General features: G+C 40.7%; 1 protein-coding gene across 4 annotated transcripts in view; it reads left to right on the top strand.

The window, feature by feature from the left end:
• Window positions 1–25,325, top strand: part of mbtd1 (mbt domain containing 1) — a 29,824-nt gene extending 4,499 nt beyond the window's left edge. For 2 of the 4 annotated variants that reach the window (XM_063481728.1, XM_063481727.1), the window contains 11 exons: window positions 727–861; window positions 930–1,018; window positions 1,185–1,419; window positions 1,647–1,702; window positions 4,336–4,440; window positions 11,772–11,919; window positions 12,012–12,094; window positions 13,867–14,101; window positions 15,535–15,606; window positions 21,524–21,679; window positions 22,199–25,325. In XM_063481728.1, the coding sequence (XP_063337798.1) occupies window positions 727–861; window positions 930–1,018; window positions 1,185–1,419; window positions 1,647–1,702; window positions 4,336–4,440; window positions 11,772–11,919; window positions 12,012–12,094; window positions 13,867–14,101; window positions 15,535–15,606; window positions 21,524–21,679; window positions 22,199–22,317 (1,433 nt within the window). In that variant the 3' untranslated portion in view covers window positions 22,318–25,325. The remainder of the gene's footprint in view (window positions 1–726; window positions 862–929; window positions 1,019–1,184; window positions 1,420–1,646; window positions 1,703–4,335; window positions 4,441–11,771; window positions 11,920–12,011; window positions 12,095–13,866; window positions 14,102–15,534; window positions 15,607–21,523; window positions 21,680–22,198) is intronic. The other 2 variants (XM_063481730.1, XM_063481729.1) reach the window with 1 other exon arrangement.
• The last annotated feature ends 1,713 nt before the right edge of the window (window positions 25,326–27,038 follow it).

The following is a 27,038-nucleotide window of genomic DNA, read 5'->3' as shown; positions in this document are numbered from 1 at the left end:
AAAAATTCATTCTCAGTTGAGCCAATATCATCCTCATTAGTCAGACCCATATCTGTCAAGGTTTATTGCTTTGTCCTGGCAGCAATTGTGTTGATGACAATACTGGCAACAAACCTACACATAGATGAAAGTACCAGATGTATCCCTCAACCTGAGCTAATAAAAGTCTGTATTCGATTTTTAAGTTTTACCATAAATAAAGAAATAAGCAACAAACCCCTTCTCCCATTCCACATGTGACAGTCCACATCCCAACAAATAAAATGTGCAAGTTGACATCAGAGGGGGAAAAAAACCTTAAAAATAAGATGTTTACATTCATTGGTATGTTTAGCTGACACATGTATTTATCATCTATGTGTAAAGTACAGGACAATCTGATTTCCATTCCTTCACTAAGGCTTCACTTCGGACATCTTTGTTATGAACTGTTAAATAAATTCAGCACTGAAACAGAAGTGATTTTCTGAGATTGTTTAGAAAGAAACCTTTGGAAGGGGATTGATACAGTATAAATAGTTTTCTCACCAACAGTGAGGAGAAATAACACATTATTTATACCACATGTGAATACGGTCTTTGTATCTAATTTTTTTTCTCCAACTAGTCAAGAAGCTGAATATAGAATAAGCAAACTGACCGCGGATGGTGGTCAATTTTTCAATCTACCGTTTCTAATGTCAAGAATTAGTGCGCACATTAACAGTGTTTCCTCTTGTTCTTCAGGGTTCAAGGCTCTCCTGCGTTATGAGGGCTTTGACAGTGACACAACTAAAGACTTCTGGTGTAACCTCTGCATACCTGAAGTTCACCCTGTGGGATGGTGTGCTTCAAGTGGCAAACCCCTCGTACCTCCAAAAAGTGAGTGTTTTGACAAACAAATCAAAGTTTTCTTTAGCACTATGGTTAATTATTGCTGCTCTCTACAGGCATACAACATAAGTACTCTAACTGGAAAACGTTTCTTGTGAAGCGCCTCACTGGAGCTAAAACACTGCCACCTAACTTTAATGATATGGTAAGGCATCAGCCCAGTATTGTAAAGCTGCATTTTATATATTTATTTTATTTTTAAGTGTTCTTGCTGAACCTAAAATTACAATAAAACGTTGTTGTTTCTGTTCATCCTTGGCTGTTAAATTTCATCTTGGTTTGGTAAACCTGTCACTCATTTTTCACTGAAGGTACAGCAAAACATGCAATTTCCCTTTAAGAAGCTAATGCGAGTTGAGGTGGTCGATAAGAACTATCTCAGCCGGACACGGGTGGCGCTGGTAGAGCAAGTGATTGGAGGTCGCCTGAGGTTGGTCTATGAGGAGAGCCAGGGTGGAGCTGATGACTTCTGGTGCCACATGTATAGCCCTCTTATCCATAACATAGGCTGGTCAAGAAGCATTGGACACCGCTTCAAACGATCTGGTAGGCACACTCACTTTGTAAGGAGTCTGAGGAATCATACAGACTCCAAAATTGTGAATTTTGAAAATTATTATAGTTGATCAAGTAACAGTCCCGTGTGAATGTGGGTCACGTGTGTCAATAATTACTTGAAATCATCAAGTAATTATTGACACAAGTGACTACAACAATTTACAACAATGCCCACTTTATGTGTAACAAGTCATTTTCATGTATTCAAATTCTAGATATAACAAGGAAATTAGATGGTCAAGTCGATGCTCCTCCACAGCTCTTCCAGAAGGTAAGACTTGGCAAAAGAACAGAATATATTTCATCCTTATTATCCCACATCTGAACCACCACTAAAAGTCCCTGTTCCCTTGCAAGCTTCCCCCTTTGAAAAGCAGATCTCACACTTCAGCTAGGAAGATTTTCAACACAGAGACATGATGTACTATATGTGTGTGTACATGCATGATGAGTATTCAGCCAGACATAACAGTGCTATGACTGGTTTGGATTTATATTTAAAAAATTAAAGCACTCCTTTCATCAAAATGAACAAATACAGGATTAATGAATCTTTAAACTCCACTTAAATTCAAATCCAAGTGGAAAAAAGACCTGAAAACATCGTTTTCTTTACTTTAATGTCCCCTTTATTGAACTGGATTTTTTTAGCATCATTAAAAGCAAGTTTAAAACATTATTTGTTAACCAATATTTTGAAAGAAAGCTCGCAATCAAATAATACTTTGTTGCTTTTAACTGAAATGGCACAAATAAGGCTTTAAACGTTACTAAATACTTGTTTAAAGACTCAGACAATAAATATGTCCCCATAGTGTCTACTTTTCTACTCCTTGATCCTGGAGGCACAAGGTTTTGGAAACCTTTACAGGTGCATTCCCAAGTCGATCCTATTATAAAATGTTGCAGTTTCAATGTGAGTTGTCAATTCCAAACATAACAATCATTGAAAGTTATAACCCTTTATGGTATATAGTTTTATTTTGTTTTTTATTGTTAGAAAAAAACATTTAACCTAATTTCTTAAGTGCTTGGGGGTCCCTGTTAATATAATAAGAAATATGTCTCTTCCACTCTCGACCAAAATTTGTTTTGTTGCCTCATGGTAGCCCTGTGTTATAAGGGTACCAAAATTTAAGTTTCATACTCATGTAGTAGATTCGGTGGGAAAGAGCTATTTATTCAAAATGTTATTGTGTAGTTTAACAAATATGAAGTTAATTCTCATAAAAGCATTTAATCTAACAGCGGTGTTCTGTGCTCTTGCTCATACATGCATGGGTTTGTCTGTCTCTGTTTCTGTGTGTCTGATGTTGACTACTCCATTTGGAACTTCGTAAAATGGAGATGGATACTACATTTCTGTCATTTGACTTTTCAAATATCATTTCATCCTGGTGCATGACATTGGCACACAGTCCTTTTCAAGCTCCAGAAACGTTTGTGTACACAGATCATTTACATACACAAACTGTTGCTTAGCCATGAACATCACATATGTATCACCCTTAATTGAATTAGAATTAGAATAGCTTTTATTGTCACTGTTAACAATGAAAGGCAGTTTGGCATTTCTCCATGTGTGTGAAGTACACAATAGCGTAAGTATTTACACAATCACAGACAAATTTACATTTACACAAAAAAGATATGTACAATTTATACATACACCTGCAAACATACGGATACACCCATACAAACATACACGCACATACATACATATATGTGTATATATATGTATTTATGCATGCATACATACATACGCGCACATATTTCCACATACACGCTTACATATATATACATACACATACATGCCATCTGAGGAGCAGGTGCATTGAGAGGTGCAGAGTGATCAGTGATATTGCACATTGAGTGGGGGGGGGGGGTGCAGTTGCAACTATACTAAATAAGGTTATAATAAATACAGTTTAAAGAGGTAGGGATGTTGGTTGCATTGAAGTATAAATAGAAATACAGTTTATAAATAAGGTGTAATGTCCATGAGTGTTGGCAGTGCAGTTATCCTCCAATCAGGGTGGAGGTAGGGCATGTTTGACAGCCTGTTGCCTTTGATGCCTTAGTCCCATTAACTATTCCAAACTGTTGATTCTGGGGCCCTGTTGGGTAAATGGACTGATGGAATTATATAGCGCTTTTCTACTCTCCCGGAGTACTCAAAGCGCTCTATACAACATGCCACATTCACCCAATCACACCCATTCTCACAAGCACTGTCTCTATACGTAGTACTTTCTAACTACATTCACACACATTCATACTGCGATGGATGCATCAGCAAGCAACTTGGGGTTAGTATCTTGCCCAAGGATACTTGACATGCAGACTGGAGGAGCCAGGGATTGAACCACCAACCTTCCGATCAGTAGGTGACCTGCTCTACCTCCTGAGCTACAGCCACCCCCGTAGCTCAGGAGGTAGTTCAGAGACTCATAACCCATGAAGAAAGCAAGACGAACAGCTTTAACCGGTTTATACTTGCTAGCAAGGGAAATCCTTGGCAGCACCTCTACCCTCGGTGTCAGACCACTCCAAAGAACCAGCACTCCCCTGCAGCCTTTTATAATGTGACACAGTTTCATAAACACCCATTGTAAAAAACCCCTATGGTGTGTGTGTGCGCGCGCACGTGAGTGACTGTGTGTGGATGTGGGTGTGTTTGTGTGACTTCCTGCTGATCACAAAGGGTCATCTCCCCTCCCCCTGTATGAACTAAGGCTTACAAATTTAAGTAAAACAATGACAACATTTAACAATTTCAACCTAACAGGCCCGCTTACTGTACCGTCACTCTAATCAAGTTCACTAAGGGGATGACCCTAACTGTTTGCATTCTTTTCATAAAAAGTTGTTTTTCTTTTCACTTGTCTGCCTTTTATTTTACAGACGAAGGAAGTGGACCAGAGTGGGGACTGGTTCAAAGATGGGATGAAGTTAGAAGCCATTGACCCCCTCAATCTCTCAGCTATATGTGTAGCTACTGTAAGAAAGGTAAGCCAGTTTTGATTTTGCAAAAGTCAGGATGCTGTAAAATGTAAATAAAACAGAATGCAATGATTTACAAATCTCCTAAACCCTTATTTTATTCACAATAAAACATAGAAAACAGATGTCTGAACTTAAATATTTTACTATTTGATGAAATATATTAGCTCACTTTGAATTTCATGGCAGCAACATGGCAAATTTGGGACAGGGGCAACAAAAGGCTGGTAAAGGAAGTGGTACTAAAAAGAAACGGATGGAGGAAGATTTTGCCACTAACCTGATCTTAACAGGTTAAGATACTTACCAGTGTAACCAGTATTTCCAGTATAACCAGTGTTTCTCAGAATTCTCAAGAGGTTCACTAATGCATACACAAATGCAGGTAGGCTATTAAGTAACATTGTGTTGGCTATTAAGAAATGGCAAAGCCAAATGTCAACATGATATAGAAATACTACCATCTTCACTGGGTCAAAACTCATTTGAAATAGACTTACACAAAGTGGAAAACTGTTTTGTGGTCAAACAAATTGAAATTTGAATATATGTTGATCAATGGTCATGACAATTTGCATATTAATGATAGAAGAAGTCACTTGGTGGATGAGTGATGAAATGTTTCTTCCACTGAAAATACTACATCCAGATGAACAGAATAAGATAAGATAAGATAAGATAACCTTTATTAGTCCCACACGTGGGAAATTTGTTTTGTCACAGCAGGAAGTGGACAGTGCAAAAGTTATGAAGCAAAAATTAGAATAAAATAAGAATAAATACAGTACACAACTGTACAGAATAGAATACAATAAAATACTATATACAGTAGAATAAAATAGAATAAAATATACAATAAGATAAAAATAGAATACAAATGCTATATACAACTGAGTAAAAATACAACGATGCCAGAAAAGATTATTGCACATTAGTGTTATTGCACATTTGTGGATGTGTGTGTTTGATCAGTTAAAGTCTTTGTTGTGGAGTCTGACAGCAGCAGGGAGGAAAGACCTGCGAAATCTCTCCGTCCCACACCGTGGGTGCCGCAGTCTCCCACTGAAGGAGCTGCTCAGTGCTGTCACAGTCTCATGCATGGGGTGGGAGATGTTGTCCAACAGGGATGACAGCTTAGCCACCATTCTCCTGTCACTCACCACCTCCACTGGGTCCAGAGGGCATCCTAGAACAGAGCTGGCCCTTCGGATCAGCCTGTTCAGTCTCTTCCTGTCCCCAGCAGAGATGCTGCCGGCCCAGCAGACCACACCATAAAAGATGGCTGAGGCCACCACAGAGTCATGGAAGGTCTTCAGGAGTGGGCCCTCCACTCCAAACGACCTGAGTCTCCGCAGCAGGTACAGTCTGCTCTGCCCTTTCCTGTAGAGGGCGTCTGAGTTATGAGTCCAGTCCAGTTTGCTGTTCAGATGAACACCAAGGTACCTGTAGCTGTCCACAGCCTCAATGTCCATACCTTGGATGTTCAGTGGTTGCAGTGGAGGATGTTTGTGCCTGCGGAAGTCTACCACCAGCTCCTTGGTTTTACTGGCATTGATCTGGAGGTAGTTCAGCTGGCACCAGTCCACAAAGTCTTGAGTCAGTCCTCTGTACTCCTTGTTGTCCCCATCAGTGATGAGGCCGACTATAGCAGAGTCATCAGAGAACTAATGCAGGAAGCACTGGGTGGAGTTGTGGGAGAAGTCTGCAGTGTAGATGGTGAAGAGGAACGGAGCCAGAACCGTTCCCTGTGGGGCCCCCGTACTGCAGACGACCCTGTCCGACACACAGCCCTGAGTCCTCACATACTGTGGTCGGTCGGTGAGGTAGTCCAAAATCCACGTAGTGAGGTGATGGTCCACTCCAGAGTTCTCCAGCTTGTCCTTCAGAACCGAGGGAAGAATAGTGTTGAAGGCACTGGAGAAATCAAAGAACATGATTCTCACAGTGCTCCCAGCGGTCTCCAGGTGAGCGAGGGAACGATGTAGGAGGTGAATGACGGCATCATCCGCTCCAATGCCAGGCTGGTAGGCAAACTGAAGTGGGTCCAGTGATGAGCTCACCAGGCGCCGAAGCTGAGCCAGGACCAGCCGCTCCAGGGTCTTCATCAGGTGGGATGTCAGAGCCACCGGCCTGTAGCTGTTGAGGTCCTTGGGGCGTGAAATCTTTGGCACTGGTACAACACAGGAGGTTTTCCAGAGCTGTGGGACTCTTCCCAGCCTCAGGCTCAGGTTGAAGAGGTGCTCCATCACACCACACAGTTGGTCCGCGCAGGACCTGACGACCCTCGAGCTGATGCCATCTGGGCCCGCTGCCTTCTTGCCATTAATCCTCCTCAGTTCCCTCCTAACCTGGGTGGTTGAGAGAGACAGGCTGGAGCCTTGTGTTGATTGTGTATTGGATGCTGTTGTTGGGGGTGGGGAGGAGTGAGCAGGGTGAATAGAGGAGGTGTGAAGTGTCTGAGGTGTCAGAGGTGGAACAGCAGCAGTGGGGGTGGGTGAGTCTGCAGCCGATGTTGGAGACTGCCTCATGGCTGAATCAAATCTGTTGAAGAAATGATTCAGTTCATTTGCCCACCTCACATCCCTCCCAGGCAGAGAGTTCTGATGTTTGTGGCCCGAGATGGTTCTGAGGCCTCTCCAGACTTCACCAACGTTGTTTTGCTGAGCTGGTTCTCCATCTTTTGCCTGTAGCTGTCCTTCCCATTCCTTATCAGTCCCCTCAACTCTCTCTGCACCCTTTTCAACTCCTCTTTGTCTTTGGATTTGAAGGCCCTCCTCTTCTGCTTGAGGACAGCTTTAATTTCTGGGGTAATCCAAGGTTTGTTGTTGGAGAAACACCGTACAGTCCTGGTAGGCACGGTGTTATCCACACAGAAATTAATATAGTCAGTAATGCATGTAGTAAGGCTGTCGATGTCCTCTCCGTGGTCGTCACAGATCACCTGCCACACAGTGGACTCAAAACAATCCTTAAGAGCCTCCTCGCTCTCCTTCGACCATCTCTGCACTGTGCGGGTGGCTGGTGGCTCAATGCGCACTAAGGGCTCATACACAGGGACAAGGTGCACCAGGTTGTGATCAGATCTGCCCAGGGGAGGGAGAGGTGATGAACTGTATGCCTCTTCTGCATTGGCATACAGTAAGTCCAGTGTTTTATTGTCTCTGGTTGGGCATGTCACATACTAGGTGAAGGTGGGCAGTGTGGAGTCCAGTGAGGCATGATTGAAGTCCCCTGATATTATGAGGAGGGCTCTCGGAGATTGTGTTTGCAGTCTGCTGACCACTGAGTGGAGAGTGTCACAGGCTGCATCCGCGTTGGCCGAGGGGGGGACATACGCTGTTATCGCGATAACATGCGAGAATTCCCGGGGCAGGTAGTACGGACGCATGCTAACGGCTAACAGCTCAATGTCTCTGCTGCAGAGTTGTTTTTTTACAGTGATGTGCCCAGGGTTACACCATCTGTCATTCACAAACACTGCCAGTCCCCCTCCTTTCCTCTTACCGCTGTCTCTTGTCCTGTCCGCTCGCAGCAGCTGGAATCCCGGTAGTGTCACGCTCGTGTCCGGAGTTAGCGGTGTTAGCCACGACTCCGTTAGCATCATGATGCTACATTGCCGGTACTCCCTCTGTGACCAGGTTAGCGACGTGAGCTCATCCATCTTATTGGGCAAAGATCTTACATTTCCAATAATTACAGAAGGAAGAGATGGTCGATAACGTCTCCTTCTCGGCCGACGGCGCTCCTTCCCAGCACGACACCCCCGTCTTTTCCTCCTCAGCTCGCTGGGAATGAATCAATGTTTCAACACAGTGAATATCTTTGTGATTGCTGTAAAATTAAGGCTATAATTGCACCACTGTTATCTTCAATGCGATGTGCCAATACAGTGGAGAGCAGCTACCTGAACTTTATTTCCACAGAAGTACATTCTCTTGTTATTAAATTTACTTCCTTTCTGTATATGATTCTAGATATTGTAGCACCTCTGAAAAATACAGCCTGAAATCAAAAGTAGTTGACTATAACTCTCAAACGTGCACCTTAAAACAGATAACTTATAAGCTGCAGAGGAAATGGCATCTAACTAATTTAGGAGATCATCATTTAGCCTGCAAAAGTAGATTATTGCTCTATAACAAAGCCCTCCATAAGGTAGAACATCTTACTACTCATCACTGACTAAAGGTAATAAGAATGATAGGTTTCTCTTCAGCACTGTAGCCAGGCTGACCAAAAGTCAGCTCTGTTAAGGTTAAAGGAATTCTTGGCTTAAGTAGTGATGACGTCTTGAATTTCTTTATAAATAAAATATCATTAGAGAAAAAATTACTCATAACCACCTCGCAAACGTAACTTTGTGTACACCTACTTTCAGTACCACTGATATTTATTTATTTCTCATCCACTATATTAAGTGGTGGTTACGTACCACCAGCTGATAGGGCAGCTGATGGTGGTACCTGCTTGGATTGCTTGGTAGGGGTTCCAAGCAGGTTCTAAAATATAAAGTTGTCAAACTGCATGCCACCGAATACCTGGCCAGTAGCATCACTTGATGAGTCATGAGAGCACTCTTGTTAACTAAATCAAAACCTTCATTTTTTTAAAACCTGTAAACGAGAGAAATGGATACAGAAACAACACCGTGTTCCCCGAGTCTAACGCAATGCCACAGACCGAGCATTAGCATTCTAGCTTCGAAGTCCACCTTTGTTGTAGTGTTCTTGTCCATTATTAATTATGTGGCGGGACGCGCGGACGTGTTGCTATTGACGACAGTCACGTACATTAGTACTAGTGTTTTGTAATGAAAAACCATCCGAGTTGGGTCGTGGCGATCCGTGGCCAGTTGATCTGAGTAGGTGCTAATGGAAAAGGGGCTTTACTGCCATCAAATTGTAGCTCCATAGTGTAGTGGTTTATCCTGGTATGATCTCTTGGAGATTGTCAGGAGGCAGCCAACATATAAAGTCTGCCAAATCAAATATGTGAAGAGTCACCCCTTATGAACAATGTAGCAGCCAAATGTTTTTGGGGTGTGATTGTTAGGGGTGAGGGGTGGGGGTTCCTGCCGTAAAATGAAAAAAATGTTTTAAATGGTATATTTTCTCAGTTTAAATCTTCAATCTGTTTTTTTTTTTTCTTTTTTTTGTCCTCAGGTGTCAATAGATTATAGATTTATGAGATTTGATTGTGTTCTGTTTCTAGTTGCATCTACTTTTTTTTTTTTTTTTTTTTTTTTTTTTTAAATTCAAAATATTTTTGAGTATTTGTGGATATACAGGTCCTTCTCAAAAAATTAGCATATTGTGATGAAGTTCAGTTGTGTGTAATGAATCTAAAATATATGAAAGTCTAATGTTTATCAGTACATTACAGGAAATAATGAAGTAGTTCAAGCCTTTCATTGTTTTAATATTGATGATTTTGGCATACATAACTCATGAAAACCCAAAATTCCTATCTCAAAAAATTAGCATATCATGAAAAGGTTCTCTAAACGAGCTATTAACCTAACCATCTGAATCAGCGAATTAACTCTAAACACCCGCAAAAGATTCCTGAGGCTTTTAAAAACTCCCAGCCTGGTTCATTACTCAAAACCGCAATCATGGGTAAGACTGCCGACCTGACTGCTGTCCAGAAGGCCATCATTGACACCCTCAAGCAAGAGGGTAAGGCACAGAAAGAAATTTCTGAACAAAAAGGCTGTTCCCAGAGTGCTGTATCAAGGCACCTCAGTGGGAAGTCTGTGGGAAGGAAAAAGTGTGGCAGAAAACGCTGCACAACGAGAAGAGGTGACCGGACCCTGAGGAAGATTGTGGAGAAGAACCGATTCCAGACCTTGTGGGACATGCGGAAGAAGTGGACTGAGTCTGGAGTAGAAACATCCAGAGCCACCGTGTACAGGCGTGTGCAGGAAATGGGCTACAGGTGCCGCATTCCCCAGGTCAAGCCACTTTTGAACCAGAAACAGCAGCAGAAGTGCCTGACCTGGGCTACAGAGAAGCAGCACTGGACTGTTGCTCAGTGGTCCAAAGTACTTTTTTTGGATGAAAGCAACTTTTGCATGTCATTCGGAAATCAAGGTGCCAGAGTCTGGAGGAAGACTGGGGAGAGGGAAATGCCAAAATGCCTGAAGTCCAGTGTCAAGTACCCACAGTCAGTGATGGTCTGGGGTGCCATGTCAGCTGCCGGTGTTGGTCCACTGTGTTTTATCAAGGGCAGGGTCAATGCAGCTAGCTATCAGGAGATTTTGGAGCACTTCATGCTTCCATCTGCTGAAAAGCTTTATGGAGATGAAGATTTCATTTTTCAGCACGACCTGGCACCTGCTCACAGTGCCAAAACCACTGGTAAATGGTTTACTGACCATGGTATTACTGTGCTCAATTGGCCTGCCAACTCTCCTGACCTGAACCCCATAGAGAATCTGTGGGATATTGTGAAGAGAAAGTTGAGAGACGCAAGACCCAACACTCTGGATGAGCTTAAGGCCGCTATCGAAGCATCCTGGGCCTCCATAACACCTCAGCAGTGCCACAGGCTGATTGCCTCCATGCCACGCCGCATTGAAGCAGTCATTTCTGCAAAAGGATTCCCGACCAAGTATTGAGTGCATAACTGAACATAATTATTTGAAGGTTGACTTATTTTGGATTAAAAACACTTTTCTTTTATTGGTCGGATAAAATATGCTAATTTTTTGAGATAGGAATTTTGGGTTTTCATGAGTTATGTATGCCAAAATCATCAATATTAAAACAATGAAAGGCTTGAACTACTTCAGTTGTGTGTAATGAATCTAAAATATATGAAAGTCTAATGTTTATCAGTACATTACAGGAAATAATGAACTTTATCACAATATGCTAATTTTTTGAGAAGGACCTGTAGTTTACAAAGAAAAAAAGAAGACAGAAAACACAAACTGTTTACTATGAATACAAAACAGAACTTCTCATGTTGGAACAGTTTTCCTTTCTTATTATTTACCAAACAAGCAACGAGGAAAAAAAAAACAAAAAGTGGGAAAAAAAAATGAAAGCCACCGAACATGGGAGGGCGGGGCAGCAACCTTCCGCCAATTTAAAATGGCACGCCTAGCCAAGAGGGAACCAAAGGACAGCACCCTGCGCTTTGCTCTGGGAATATGCTTATCATCCTCTCCCGCTGTACCAAAGAGAGCAAGTAGGGGGTTGAGAGCTAGTTTCAGGCCGGTAGCCTTGTTCAAGGTGCAGAAAACCTCCTCCCGAAAAGCATCTACATTTTATATATTTTTGGAATTTAGGTTGTACATTAAAGTTGACATGACATAACTCTCTGCTATATAGGTGTTGGCTGATGGATATCTCATGATTGGGGTAGATGGCTCAGAGGCAGTCGATGGATCAGACTGGTTCTGCTACCATGGCACCTCCCCTTCCATCTTCCCTGTTGGCTTCTGTGAAATCAATAACATTGAACTCACACCCCCTCGAGGTACTCTACAGTTATTTTCTTTTTCTTCACTTTGGAACCTTAAAATTTGGGGTTGTTTATGTTCTGGTCTTGACACATATTGTGTTTCTCAGGGTACACTAAACTCCCATTCAAATGGTTTGACTACCTCAGAGAAACGGGTTCAGTAGCTGCTCCTGTCAGGCTCTTTAACAAGGTAAGGTTTATTGATGTATATCCTGTGTGTTTTTAAACCGCTATCATTCTGTAAGTTTCAAAATCTTCTGCTAATCAAAATCCCATAGCTTGCAATAAAAACACCATCTGCAATCATCTACACTATATAGACCAGGGGTGGGGAACTCCAGGCCTCAAGGGCCGGTGTCCTGCAGGATATCACCCTGGGTCAACACACCTGAATCAGATGATTAGTTCATTACCAGGCATCTGGAGACATTCAAGATAGATATTCCATGATCAACTGTAAGCAGTATTATTGCAGAGGAAAAGCATTTGGGAACCACAGCAACTTAACCATGAAGTGACAGACCACGTAAACTTGCAGTGCAGGGTTGCTGAGTCCTGAGCCACGTAGTCGGTTGTCAGTGATATGATGCAGAGTTACAAACGTTCTCTAGCATTAACATCAGCACTATGCTGGGAGCTTCATGATATGGGTTTGTCAGTGTATTTGACCCAGTACTTTTGTCTATGTATAGCTACAATCAAAACATGTGCGATAACTAAGTTTAAGGAAGTGATTCCTTCACTGTTAACATGATGGAGACTGAAAATGACTTTCCACTCTCCATCTTTGTTTGTCCTGGAAAAATTGTGGTTACAAGTGTTACATAAGTATGATTAATCTGTCCTCATTAAGATGGCTGTAATTAAATTATTACTTGAAAAGTTCTTACTAGCTACTTTTATTTCAAAACTTTTGGAGATGTTAACTGTCAATCAGTTAAATAATCATTGCAAAAGAACAGATAATTTGCAAAGATTCAGTCCAGATTTAGAGTGCGCCATAGCACAGACTGGTAAGGTAACAAATGATCAATGATCAATTGATGATCAATTCAATTACCACTGACAACAGTATTTTACTAAGGAGATTAGAACACAACGTTAGTATCAGTCAGTGTGGTCTGAATTTGATATGTCTACTAGATTTAAATTTCTCTTATTCATGCTCAAAAGTTGGTCACAGAGTTCCACGGGGATCCGAGAATGAGTGGCTATTTATTTTTTTAAAATTGATACCATAGGTGCATCTACTAAAAATTGTGGACAAGTTTGAATATCAGTGACCTTGACCTCAAGGTCCAGGTCAGAGTCCATTTAAAAAAACTTGGTGCTTTCCTCAACATTTTGCCGCGACGTTTCAAAGAGCTGGAAAGTAAATAAACGGTAGACAGAAATGAGGCAGGTCGAATCGTCTCGGGTTTTACGCATGCGCAGTACTGGAACGTAAGCGTTTTCGGCCATTTAAATGTGGATGAACAACTCTATGAAAACGATAGTGTGGACGCGGAGCGTTTTCAGACGTATACACTGTTTTCATATTTATCCGGGCTAGTGTAGACATAGCCTTAGAATCACCAACTAACCTAACCCCGCCCCACTAACTGCATGTCTTTGGACGGTGAGAGGAAGCTGGAGTACCTGGAGAGAACCCACACAAACACGGGTAGAACATGCAAACTCCACACAGAAAGGCCCCGGCCAGGTGGTGGTGATTGAACTCAGGACCGTCTTGCTGTGAGGCAACAGTGCTAATCACCACGCCACCGTGCCCCATCCATTTAAACAGTAGCAGTAAAAACTCATGTCATTATTGGTCATATTCATGTTATGACTGACAGGATTTGTAAAGTTTCTCACAAGCTTTTACTGAAGGATAAATACAGGCTGCAGTTCTTTTAAGATTAGGGTTTTGTTTGTTAAATTTCTCTTTTTCCACTGTCCTTGATCCCTTTCATGTCCTAGGAGGTTCCCAATCATGGGTTTCGGCTAGGCATGAAGCTGGAAGCTGTTGATCTGATGGAACCAAGGCTGGTGTGTGTTGCCACGGTGACAAGGATTGTGCACCGCCTACTGAGGATCCACTTTGATGGTTGGGAAGACGAGTATGATCAGTGGGTGGACTGCGAGTCGCCTGACCTCTATCCAGTGGGCTGGTGTCAGCTAACAGGCTACCAGCTCCAACCTCCTGCCTCACAGAGTAATGCCATAATGCTGTTCATACTTCTTCCTCTAGTGCCTTAGTGATGCAAAACGTTTAGAGAATTATTAATATCAAGGATCAAGACAAGATAGTAGGGCAGAGACTGGGATCACTACATGAGACAGTTATAATGAACTACAGTAGGTCACGAATAGCTGTCACTTGACCAAAAACTTTTGGGATCTGCCTCAGAGAAAATGGCTGAGCTTATCAAGTTTAAGAAAGGACATTACATCACGCAGCCATTGAATGTGCAAGGGGGTATTGCTGCATTTCCAGAGGAAGAGTAGGTGTTTTCTTCCCAATATATAATTGAGAAATAGAGAATCGTTTGTTATCCCACAGACCACCTGTGCGGTTGAGTGTGCGCATATCTAGACCTGTAAACATTGTGAGGTAGGGATGTGCTTGTGTGTTTGTTTGTATCATAGGGGTGTTTATAAACTGCCACCAATCAGGAATGCCTGCTTAGAATTTATAGATTTACAGTGAGCTTATTTCAGGTCTTTTTCTCGTACTGCATTTATTTCAGCACTTCTTCAATTGATGAGCTTCAGCATCAAGTTTTGTTTTTTCTGTTTGTTTTGTTTGACTGACTCTACAGTCCTGACAACTGAGAGTTAGTAAGATACACAAGAAAAGACAGTAGAAAGAAAGCAATATAGAAAAAAGAAAGGGAAAAATACAGAAGACTATGCCTGAGAAAGCTGAAAAAGCAAATGGGTGACGCGGAGAAAGGAGAGAAAAGATAAGGAACAAACTGGTGCTGTGAAAATTGAGCAGTGGCTAAATGCTGGGCCTCTCTAGATGCAATTTGTTGATCTCTAAGATGATGTGGACCCAAAAGAGCAGTTTGTAAGAACTGGCCCCTTTCACTTTTCTGCTGAAAGAAATTTCTCAGATATAAGGAAATTAGCCCCGTGTATCTTGACCATGTCTGGCTCCACACACAAAAGCAAGGCAATTTTCTCTGCAGTCAACATAATGAAAACTAAATATCCTTCGTAGCCTTAATGAAAATCTTCAAATTAACCATTCCTCTTCATATGTAGGTCTTTTAAAACATTCTCTTTTTGTTTTGAATCTTCAGTCACTGCAAACCACCTGGCACTAGAAGATAGTAATATGAGCATGTTGCTGTGGTGGCTGTCTCAAGTCTGCCACCTTGCAGTAGGATGGCATCCTGAACTATCTTACCTAGGGCTCTTGAACTCCTCTCCAACCATAACCTATATCATTTGGAGAATGTTTGCGCATGTGCCTCTGCCTCACAACTGCCAAAAAGATAATTGTGTGTCCTGCCAAAGCTGGAAAAGGCTCCGGCCCCCCTCCTCACCCCGCGACACTGAATTGGATAAGAGGAAGACAGTCGTATGGATGTGCTTGACTCTCATTGTATGCTTGAATGTCCTTTCTTTTTTCTTTTTTAGGTAACAGAGAAATGTCCCAGTCTGTTCCCAAGCAGAAGAAAAAGGCCCAGCAGTATAAAGGCCAAAAGAAAAGTGAGTATTCCCTTCTTCAGCATCAGAGTCTCTCTGCTTTATCTACCTGTTCTCCTTTTGTTGTTCCTCATACCATATATGGCTGTACATGTGGTGGAAACTGCTGCTGCTTTTTTATATATATATATAGATATATATATATATATATATATATATATATATATATATATATATATATAGATAGATAGATAGATAGATAGATAGATAGATATATATAGATAGATATATATAGATAGATAGAGATATATATATATATATATATACACATACACTCACACTCACACATATGTGTATGTATACGTGTATGTATATACGTATATACAGTCAGGTCCATAAATATTGGGACATCGACACAATTCTAACATTTTTGGCTCCATACACCACCACAATGGATCCCAAATGAAACGAACAAGACGTGCTTTAACTGCAGACTGTCAGCTTTTATTTGAGGGTATTTACATCCAAATCAGGTGAACGGTGTAGGAATTACAACAGTTTGCAAATGTGCCTCCCACTTCTCAAGGGACCAAAAGTAATGGGACAATTGGCTTCTCAGCTGTTCCATGGCCAGGTGTGTGTTATTCCCTCATTACCCCAATTACAATGAACAAATAAAAGGTCCAGAGTTCATTTCAAGTGTGCTGTTTGCATTTGGAACCTGTTGCTGTCAACTGCCAGGATGCGATCCAAAGAGCTGTCACTATCAGTGAAGCAAGCCATCATTAGGCTGAAAAAACAAAACAAACCCATCAGAGAGATAGCAAAAACATCAGGCATGGCCAAAACAACTGTTTGGAACATTCTCAAAAAGAAGGAACGCACCGGTGAGCTCAGCAACGCCAAAAGACCCGGAAGACCACGGAAAACAACTGTGGTGGATGACCGAAGAATCCTTTCCCTGGTGAAGAAAACACCCTTCACAACAGTTGGCCAGATCAAGAACACTCTCCAGGAGGTAGGTGTATGTGTGTCAAAGTCAACAATCAAGAGGAGGCTCCACCAGTGTGAATACAGAGGGTTCACCACAAGATGTAAACCTTTGGTGAGCCCCAAAAACAGGAAGGCCAGATTAGAGTTTGCCAAACAACATCTAAAAAAGCCGTCACAGTTCTGGAACAACATCCCATGGACAGACGAGACCAAGATCAACTTGTACCAGAGTGATGGGAAGAGAAGAATATGGAGAAGGAAAGGAACTGCTCATGATCCTAAGTATACCACCTCATCAGTGAAGCATTGTGGTGGAAGTGTCATGGTGTGGGCATGTATGGCTGCCAGTGGAACTGGTTCTCTTGTATTTATTGATGATGTGACTGCTGACAAAAGCAGCACGATGAATTCTGAAGTGTTTCGGGCAATATTTTCTGCTCATATTGAGACAAATGCTTCAAAACTCATTGGACGGCGCTTCACAGTGCAGATGGACAACGACCCAAAGCATACTGCAAAAGCAACCAAAGAGTTTTTGAAGGGAAAGAAGTGGACCGTTTTGCAATGGCCAAGTCAATCACCTGACCTGAATCCGATTGAGCATGCATTTCCCTGTGGGACTCCATGATTAACCTCAGTGTGTGAAGAGGACTCTCCATTTACATGAACAAATTGGAGTCTATTAGATAGATATGATTCAAATCTAAAGCATGCTGTAATCACTCTAATAGGATATTATGGTCAACAGTATCAAACATGCTTCACTGAGGTCAAGCAGTGTTTGACAACTACTCTACTCAACTTGAATTTTTGAGATGAAAGGAAGGTTGGAGATTGGCCTATAATTAGCTAAGACAGCTGGGTCAAGAGATGGCTTTTTAAGTAACGGTTTAACTACAGCCAGTTTGAAGGCCTGTGGTACATAGCAAGGAATGGGTTCTAAAAGTCACATGGATGGTTTGGAAGTAATTACTGAAGTTAACTCAGAAAGGTCAATTGGAGAAAAAGACTCTAAATAAATATCAATGGTACTAAAAGCAGCTGTAGAAAATGTTACACCTGTGAGACGGTAATGAGTAATTTTTTCTCCAATGGTTAAAATTTTATTTGTGAAGAAATTCATGAAGTCGTTACTAGGGATGGGTATTGATAAGATTTTCACGATTCCGATTCCATTTTCGATTCTGTTTAACGATTCGATTCTTTATTGATTCTCTTATCGATTCTTTTTATAAAAGGACAACACTAAGGTCGATTAGCTTAGAACTTTGTTTTATATCTTCTCTTTGAACAAGATAGAAATTTAGGAGTAACATGGCCTTACAAACCCAACAGTGAGATCTTAAGAGATCCACAGCCTACGGCTCTTCAATGGGGTGTCACAGGGTCCCCAGGAAAAAAAATTGTAAATGTAAAACAATAAAATAAATATTCTTCTGTAGCAATAACAAAGTATAACATAAATTATTCTGTAGCAATTACACAAGAATATCCAGTAATGTCCCTGCCTACAATTAAACACATTCACTTACCGAAAATCGGGGGCATCTGCTGTGGCAAATGGGTGCAAGCCTTTTACCACAAACTTAGTCACTGCTCGGTGACATTCGTCTATCCTGGCCTGAAAGGAGACGCTAACGGTAGACTGCAGCGAGAACTGCCAGCATCTGAGCCAGCCAGACTCTGTCTGTCTCTCTCATCATGGACACCTAAATACAGCACAGTTATGGCAGGTTTTGTAATAAGGCAGATCGCGCTAACATAATATGCACTGTTAGTTGATTATTTACCTGCTGCATTAAAGGGAGAGGACGTGCAAACGTTACCGCTGCTGCTGGGTTGAGATTCACGAGTCCGGAGCGGAATTAAAAACACGACACTCATTTAAGGTCATCGCGTGTTTTGTGAGCAAATGCTTTTGCATATTCGTAGTGTTTCCTCCCTTAAATGAAATATCTACTTTGCAAGTATTGCAAGTTGCCCTGTTGTCATCCGTTCTCATAAAGTATGACCAAACTTTTGAGCGTTTGAAGCGCCATGTTTCCTGCCAGGTAAATGACGCTCCGCAACGTGGTGACGTCATTCGGGGCGACTGGAATCGATAAGGGAATCGTTTGCAAAAACGGCAAACAATTCCAAGGAATTGAAACAGTGGGAACCGGTTCTCAACAAGAACCGGTTTTCGATACCCATCCCTAGTCGTTACTTAACGTTAAAGGGATGGTTGGCTCAACAGAGCTCTGACTTTTTGTTACCCTGGATACAGTGCTGAAGAGAAACCTAGGGTTGTTCTTATTTTCTTCAATCAGTGATAAATAGTTAATAGGCTAAATGATGATCTTCTAGATTTGTGACACACCATTTCCTCTCCAGCTTACGAGTTATCTGCTTTAGGCTACGTGTTTGAGAATTATACCACGGAGTCAGGTACTTCTGATTTGAGGGCTTATTTTTCACAGGAGCTACAGTATCCACAGTCATAATTATTAAAAAGATTATTAAAATGATTCATTCAAACTAACATAATCATCCTGCTGTAACCAGGTTTCTGTAAGGCAAAGTAAATTGATTTGAGTTTGGGAGCTGACATAGCCTCTAAGGGGATGGGGTTTTGGGGGGATAACAGGAGGAGAGAAGCTGCAGAGAGGCGTGTAAGACTGTAACTCTGCTTCCTAGTCCCAGCTCCGGATAGTCACGTTTTGGTGGGTTAAATAAATTTGGATGGAGCAGCTCTTATTTCTACAAATCTGGCAGGGAGGATGCCATCTCTCCTAACAAGACCAGGTTTCCACCAGAAAGTTTCCCAATTATCTGGAAATCTTGATGTCTTGATATCTTTTTGGATAGCACTGGACATTATTTTGTCAAAGTTACACACTGATTCAATATTAATTTTAGTGACCTACGATTGACATAACCGGGTGTCATTACTGCCGACGTGAATTATAATTTTACTGAATGTACGTTCACCCTTAGGCAGCAGTTTTAAATTTCCCTCAATGTCGCCTGTTCTGGCCCCTAGAAGACCATTACTATGGTTGCTGTTGTCTCTAGCTTTACATATTTAAGAACAGAATCGCCACTTACAAGATTTTGATCTCTGGTGGGTGTGTCGCAGAGTGGAGAAAAGCGGTTAGACACATGAACAGGTTGGTGGTGTACCGGGGGCTTCTGTTTAAGACTATGCTTCTTCATCACCGTTACCCAGCCATCCTGTTTTCCCGGCTGCTTGGGGAGAGCTAACTACACTACACTACCTTCGGCTGCACCAGCTACAGGGGCTGGGCTAGCTAAAGGTATTTCAAGGGTGCAAAACAGTCTCCAATTCAGTGATCCTGGCCTGGCAAATAGGCTATATTTATTTTAAGAATAATTATTACTAAAGGAGGTCAAGGAATAACTAAACATCTGACACAATGAGCAGGAACGTGTAGGTGGGACAGGTGAAGAGGCCCTGCTGTTAAGTCGGCTGCGAGCTAAGCTGGGGAATCCCTAAAGACACAGTGAGTTTGCTTCGGATGAAGCATGTGACGATTACACTATGAAATAAGACATTATCTATAAGTTTTTAATTAAATCGCTACACACAAACACCACTATGTGTTGGACCAGGAAGCGATACTCTACTGTAGGAAGTGCGAACACCAAGTGACCCAAAGGAATTGAGATATTGTGTAAAATATTGTTCATAACTTTAAGCATTAATACAGTCTCACCAGGTAAGTTCTCTAATTCCCCTCCCACACCCCGAAAATTGTCATGAATTAGTTAGAAAAAAAAGCAGGTGTTGCTCTTTCTTTTCTTTTCTTTTCTTTTCTTTTTTTTTAAATACAAGGCTGTGAACATGTTTATTTCTGCTGTAGATTTTACATTTTTATGGAAGTCTATGGGGATTGACTTCCTTTTGGAGTTGGCTTCAAGTAGTTGTTAGAGAAACTGCAGATTTTGGCAAATCAGCAATATCAGCACTGGATACTCTTCAAGTATGGCTTTGCCATACTTCATGGATGCTCAGATGGAACAGGAAAAGTTATTATTTTAAATACTGACAGTTCCTGTAGCATTCATCTTGGTAGCTTACTGTGGATTCATAATTATGTCATATGTCACAACCATGATAAATCATAGTCACAAGCAAATTATAATTATTGTTTCACTCCCACATAGTCTTTTCAAGCCCTTGCATGTAGGGCATAGGGATGTTATCCTGTGGGAAATTTGTCTGAGAGCAGAGTCACCTTGTACAGTGCAGCGGGGTGCACTGCTACACCCACCAAGCAAAGTTGAATTCTGCTCCCAAAAATCAGTGTGACACTTGAAAGTTTAGGGGCAGAAACCAAACAGAGTTGCTTTGAAAACAACAAAGCCTCCAGACAATTCAGTTTATATATGTACCTACCTATGTATTTGTTCCATAATATCTTACAAACTTAGGAGAACCTGGTTTTTGCTTTAAAGATTAAGGAATGGTCTTCAGTCTCTTCCTCGCAGTACAGTACAGTACAGTGCAGTACAGATTATTCTTTAACATTGGTGTCAGAATTGTGTTTGGTATCAGCAGTTACTTGAAGCCAAGAAATCAGTACTGTGTTAGAACTGGAAAAGTTGGATTGTTCCATCCTTAGTTATTGTTAATTCATAAACTTTAATTTCAGCTCCTGCTCCATGCAGTGTTAAATTTGTGCACCAGGACTTCTGTTGTGCAACTATGAAATACTATAATTTGCTTGTGATTATGTATTATATGGCTTGCCACATATGGCATAAATATGATATCATGCTAATTGTGCATCTGCTTACTTGGGTCTAGCACTCAGAGTACAGCTTACCAGGGGCTTATTCAGATGGGCATATCAGTGTTAGTAGAAAGGAATGATCAGACAGCAGGTTTTATTTAACTTCATAGTGCTAAGTCATCTAAACGTAAAGTCATCCCATATTTGTAATGAGCCCCTGGTAGCTTACCCGCGTCTGGCTTGGTGTTTAGAGAGGAAGATTCCTGTTGGTCGACGGCCCTTCAGTCAGGCAGGCAGGAGGAGGAGCAGCTTCTCAGGGGACGAAGAGCAGAGTCCACCCCCTTACCCTGCCCAGGGGCCAGCTCGGCCCAGACCCCGCACCCATTTCCACCTAACCCACAAATCAGGTAATGGCACTCTTTTAAAAACAAAACCAGCACTGCAAGTATCCTGGGTTGTTTGTGTGTGTGTGTGTGTGTGTGTGTGTGTGTGTGTGTGTGTGTGTGTGTGTGTGTGTGTGTGTGTGTGTGTGTGTGTGTGTGTGTGTGTGTGTGTGTGTGTGTGTGTGTGTGTGTGTGTGCGCGCGTGTGCGCGTGTGTGCGTGTGTGTGTGGGTGTGGTGGGCTTTAGAAGACAGTCCTGGTCACCAGGCTACACTGTGGGGCTGGAAGCTGCTGATCCTGCATGTTTTTGTGTTCAATCAACCTTTCTCTGTTCATTATCAACATGAATATTTCATGTCAGTAAAGAGTAGAGTGGTGCTTTACAGTAGGGATTGGGTCATTTATTTTGATGCCTGTCAGGTGGTTTTAAAATTAACTTCCGAAACAAAGGCAAAGGCTCCTCTTGCATTTTTGCTCAAAGCGCATGAACACAAGGGGCTCATCTTTGCTACTCTTCTCTTCTGCATTCTGTTCCTGCCTCTAGAGTCTCTCCTGCGAATGAAAGAGGAGACCGCTGAAGTGGATGAGTTCACCTTCTCGCAGGGCACCTCAGACCAAGAGAGCAATGGCTCGGGCAGTTACTACATTAGACAGGAACCCTGATGTGACAAAATGGAGGAGGAGGAAACCACAAAAGGACATCTCTGGAAACACCGAACCAACAATCAGGAATGGGGAGAGTCAAACTCACCTGAGAGGATACTTGAAGAGTGATGCCACAGGCCACCTGTAATGTCAGCACATGAGGGATACCATTCCTCAACATCACTTAAAACAATTTTCTAACCTTGTAGGGGTGCGTCCACATAATCACTCAGAAAGTCCTGTCTAATCATGGAAAGCACCCAGAGTCAGGCCTGGGTCATAGATGTTTGGGCATTCTCTTTCTACGACCTGCAGCTTTTTCTCCCTTTCTTTGGCTATCTGAACCAGATGAGCTATTTGGATGATTTTATGTCTTGCAAGCCTCTATCAGCCCATCCAGCCTCAGCCATAATGTGGGCCACATACAGAGACCTGGAGAAACTGTGACAACCATTTATTGAGCCAGGTCTTTAGGTTTTCTTGTGTTTGTTGTATGGGGGGGGGGGGGTTGTTGTTGTTGGGTTTTTTTGTTTTGTTTTGTTTTTTTGTACAAAAATGTCAGAGTCAGCCATTTAGCAGCTGGGTGAGCAAAGTAAGGCTGTCAGAAAGATGAGCAGAGTTGTGTATATTTTTGCAGTATTGCCAGGTGGACTTTAATTTTAATAATAGTACTTGAATTTTTCCTTATTTCATTTTGTTTTGATTTTCAGGTTGATTTTTTTTTTTATGTCCTTTTTTCATGTTTTGGTGACTGTTTGAGTAACGTGTGTTGTTTTATAAAGTGACTATATTCATTAGTAAGTGTAGGCCTAGAGCTACACAAAGAGTTCTTGCCATGCTGCTCAGCATTAATGATGGTCTTTCCCTCCTTTTGTTCTTTTTCCTTATAGTATTGAACAGAAGATTTCCACAGCTACATTTATTCCTCATTTTGTTATTACAGAACCAAAATCTGTTGCTCTTTTTTTTTTTTTTTTCAGACTCAACAAAATGATGATGAGTTTGAAAAAGAATCTATTATAAAACTACTTTTGTAATGGACTCTGTCAATGTCCTACTAATCTCATTATTATTATTATTATTATTATTATTAACCTTTCACTAACTTTGCAGCGTTTTAAACTAAGAAGTCTTTTTGAGTCCATTTGAGAAGCCAAGTTCTTCATTGACCTTTTAGGGTAGCTTATCACTTATTTTTTGTTGGTAGATTTTCTTTTTTGTATCCACATTTACAGGGTTTTCCCACTTTCTGGTGCAGCTTTATACAAAAACACATCTTATGCAACTGTTGCTTTTTTTTATATTAACAAACAAAAACACTTTTTTTCACATTCCACTGAGCTTGTATAGACAATATATAAAATATGGACATGGCTACCACGAACCATTGGTTTTCAATTTTTAACCTTCAACATTTAAGTTTTGACCCTTTTTGTTTCATTTCTTGGAGCCAGAAGTGACCATAATTGAACAACAGGTGGCTAAGTTACCAGCTAATGCTAGCTATTTGGTTAGCAGCCACATACCGCCTAATTACTGCTAATAAAACACTCAGGTTTTCACTCACCAAGGGTGAAGCACAAACATCTTGAATGTTATGTTCCACCAGCAGGGCTGATAATTTGTCAGATAAATAGATGCCAAAAGGCATCAACAACACAAGTATAGTCCAGAAGTCTAGTTCAATGACTCCAGTTAATGGAGGTGTGGCCTGTTGCCAGCCACACCACAGCTGCCTGTGGTAGTGTGTCTCACACCACAACTTGGCCAAATCCAAACAGTATACTGGGATATAAGCACACTTTTTTTTTTAAATGCTGTAAAGCTGAACATTGTATGTAGGGGTTATGACTTGCTTTTGGAGCTAAGCTTGAGATTTTGGTCCTGCAGTACCTCTGTGAATGAGCAGTTGTTGAAGCAGTTATCACTGGGGTAGCTTCAGATTCTGTGTGCTGTACTGATAAAAAAAGGATTACTGAAGCTGTGGAAATGAAAATGGCTTTGTTTTATTTTTTTTGTTTTTTTTAAAAAAAGGAAAGAAAAAAAGCTCCACATTTTGATGATATGAGAATATTTCAGAGGAAACAGGAAGTGTAAGTAAGCAACAGGTCGCAAAGTTTAAATGAAAAATCGCACTATTATGATAGGATATGATGACATGTCCCCACTGCCCGGCCATACAATATGCTTTGAGCTTTACTCTCTGATTGTAGCTGCTGTAAAAGATGAACTTCAGTCTTATCAGAGACTTGTCTTATCACTTGGTCCCTGGACATAATCATAATAATCTTGGTATTCTGTTAAAGGTTTATCAATATACATGTCATGTCCTTTTTCTTTTTCTTTTAATTTCAGTTGTAATTTTACCAAAATCTGCGTCTGCAGTGTGCCACAATTATATTCAATCTATTATTTAATTTTTAAAAAATATGCAATACAGAAAATCTTGAAAGAAAAAAAATCTATTTCCTTATTCTGAAGTAATGTAAAGTATGACATAATGAAATGGGAATTATAGAATTCATTGAGGAGTAGTAGTAGTAGTAGTAGTAGTAGTAGTATTAAATACATATGAATCACTTAAAAATATTAAATGCATACAAGAGTTTATTAGAAAATTACATTTTAAACACCCCACCAACCCTAATCTGCTGGATAAAAAGTTAAGGAGGTAGATGGCAGAAATGTAAATTCACTTCATGGCTGTTGTTGGTTTATTCTTTAGTTAATGGAATATGATTAAATACTGTATGTGGCATACTTGAGACTACATACACCATTTAGTTTCTGTCACTCAATATAGGTGGCTGGACTGCCATGTTAAGACAAAGTAGGATAATCTACCTTGGTTACAGCAATCTTATAACCAAACAGGTCTTCAAGTAATATGCAAAATGTTTGTAGGGTTTGTGTGTGTGTGGGTGTGCGTACGAGTGATAAAGCCATGTATGCAAGCTAGTTTATGATTCATCTGAGCCACAGAACGACAGGTTGTTCTTGATAATTAAACAATGCACTGCTTTTCCTATCGTCTCTGAAGGCAGCATTCACATAGCATAGTGGCATAAAAACATATATTGTATGTAAATACATATATTTATACTCCACCACTGTGATGGAATCAAACAAAAAAAATCATCTTTAGCCAGAAAATGGAAAAGACAACAGACCACCTTTGATTATTCTTAGAGCTCGATTTTTGCAACCGTTTATCTACTACCTCCTGATGCTGGCTATGTTTAGCTGAAGCGAGAGCATGAAATAGACTATTGCAGTGTGTTGGCTTATGCAAATGGAAAAAATCAACAACCTGAAAATAATCCACTTGAAGGCTAGACTTCAAACGTGGAATAATATTATTGCAACACATGAGGAAGTCTTCTATTTTGAATGTAATGCAATATTAATAGATCCAATCTTATTTTGCTATACTAAGTAAAATTTATAGCGCCTGCAAATGTCACGATCACTACACTGTTATCATGAGCATGTAAGAAAAATTAACAATAGGGTGTTGTATAACTGTGACTTTTATGGTCAAAGGGTTTATAAAGAATGCTCACTTTATGGCCAAAGGATGCGTTTAAATGCAGAGAGTCTGTAAACTTCTCAGTAAAGGTAAACTAACAAGTTTCAGATTCAATGATTCAATTGAATGGTTCAATTCTCAGGAAGTTTTGATCCTTTGTAAAGGTTGTGTGAATCAGCAGGGTTTGAAAACCCCAAAGGCATTTTGATCTTGTAGATTTATTGTATGGAAGCAAACAAGGTTTTAAAACGACAGATTTTGAAGCAGGTCGTGATATTTGAACGCTGAAACCTCCCCAGAATTGTGATTCTGATTCGTGATGCCATATTTAGTTCATTTTTTAATTTATTTCAGAATTTTCAAGAAACAGAACTGTCAAAACTTACTTCCCAGAAATTAAAAATTGATGTAAAACATAAAAATGGAAGGGCATAAATTTCTGTTAATTGACATAACAGAAATTTGCATTTCCAGCATCATAAAAGTATGTAAATGTTTTTTTGTTTGATGTCCCCCCCCCCCCAGTCAGTCATAGATCCCATTGCTTAATTATAGAATTTCTTTTGAGAGCAATAGTCAAAATTTTCGGACTTCCAAGTGTGTGTGTGTGTGTTTATATATATATACATACACACACACACACACACACACACACACACACACACACACACACACACACACAAAAAAGAGGAAAACTGTTGCTAAAAGATCATTTTAAAGGATAGTGAAATACCTACATTTGGTATTAAGCTGTATTTAAAAACAAAATTCATTTAAGAATTAAGTTATGATTCCTTAATTAGAACTCTTTTGCTTCCGAACACTCAAGATGAATAACCATTCTGCATTCATGTTTAAGGTCATCTCCTGAGATTTGAAAACAACTGTTTTCCTTTTAAGAGAAACTTGTACAAGAAATGCAAAGCTTTTTGATTGTGAAACAGTAAATGATTGTCTTACAATAAGTGCAGGACTCATTGACATGAGCCCTTTGAGAAGGTGCTCATGTTCCTGTAATGTATGAAGGCAAAAGGAAGCATTAAAATACCTGATCAGCAAAATGCATTTGTACAAAAACAAAATGACTGTTCTCTAACTGTTTCTGGCCTCCTTTAGATTAAACCCCAAGTAATCAAATACTCAGTCAATGTTATTTCAGATCTCCAGTTCCTAATATTTTCTTGTAGAAAATGTAATGATTTACCTTCTT

Source organism: Pelmatolapia mariae, linkage group LG8, assembly GCF_036321145.2.
Source record: "Pelmatolapia mariae isolate MD_Pm_ZW linkage group LG8, Pm_UMD_F_2, whole genome shotgun sequence".
In the NCBI taxonomy this organism is placed as follows: Eukaryota; Metazoa; Chordata; class Actinopteri; order Cichliformes; family Cichlidae; genus Pelmatolapia; species Pelmatolapia mariae.
Note: the sequence above shows the minus strand (reverse complement) of the source record. Positions and strands in the feature narration are given on the sequence as shown.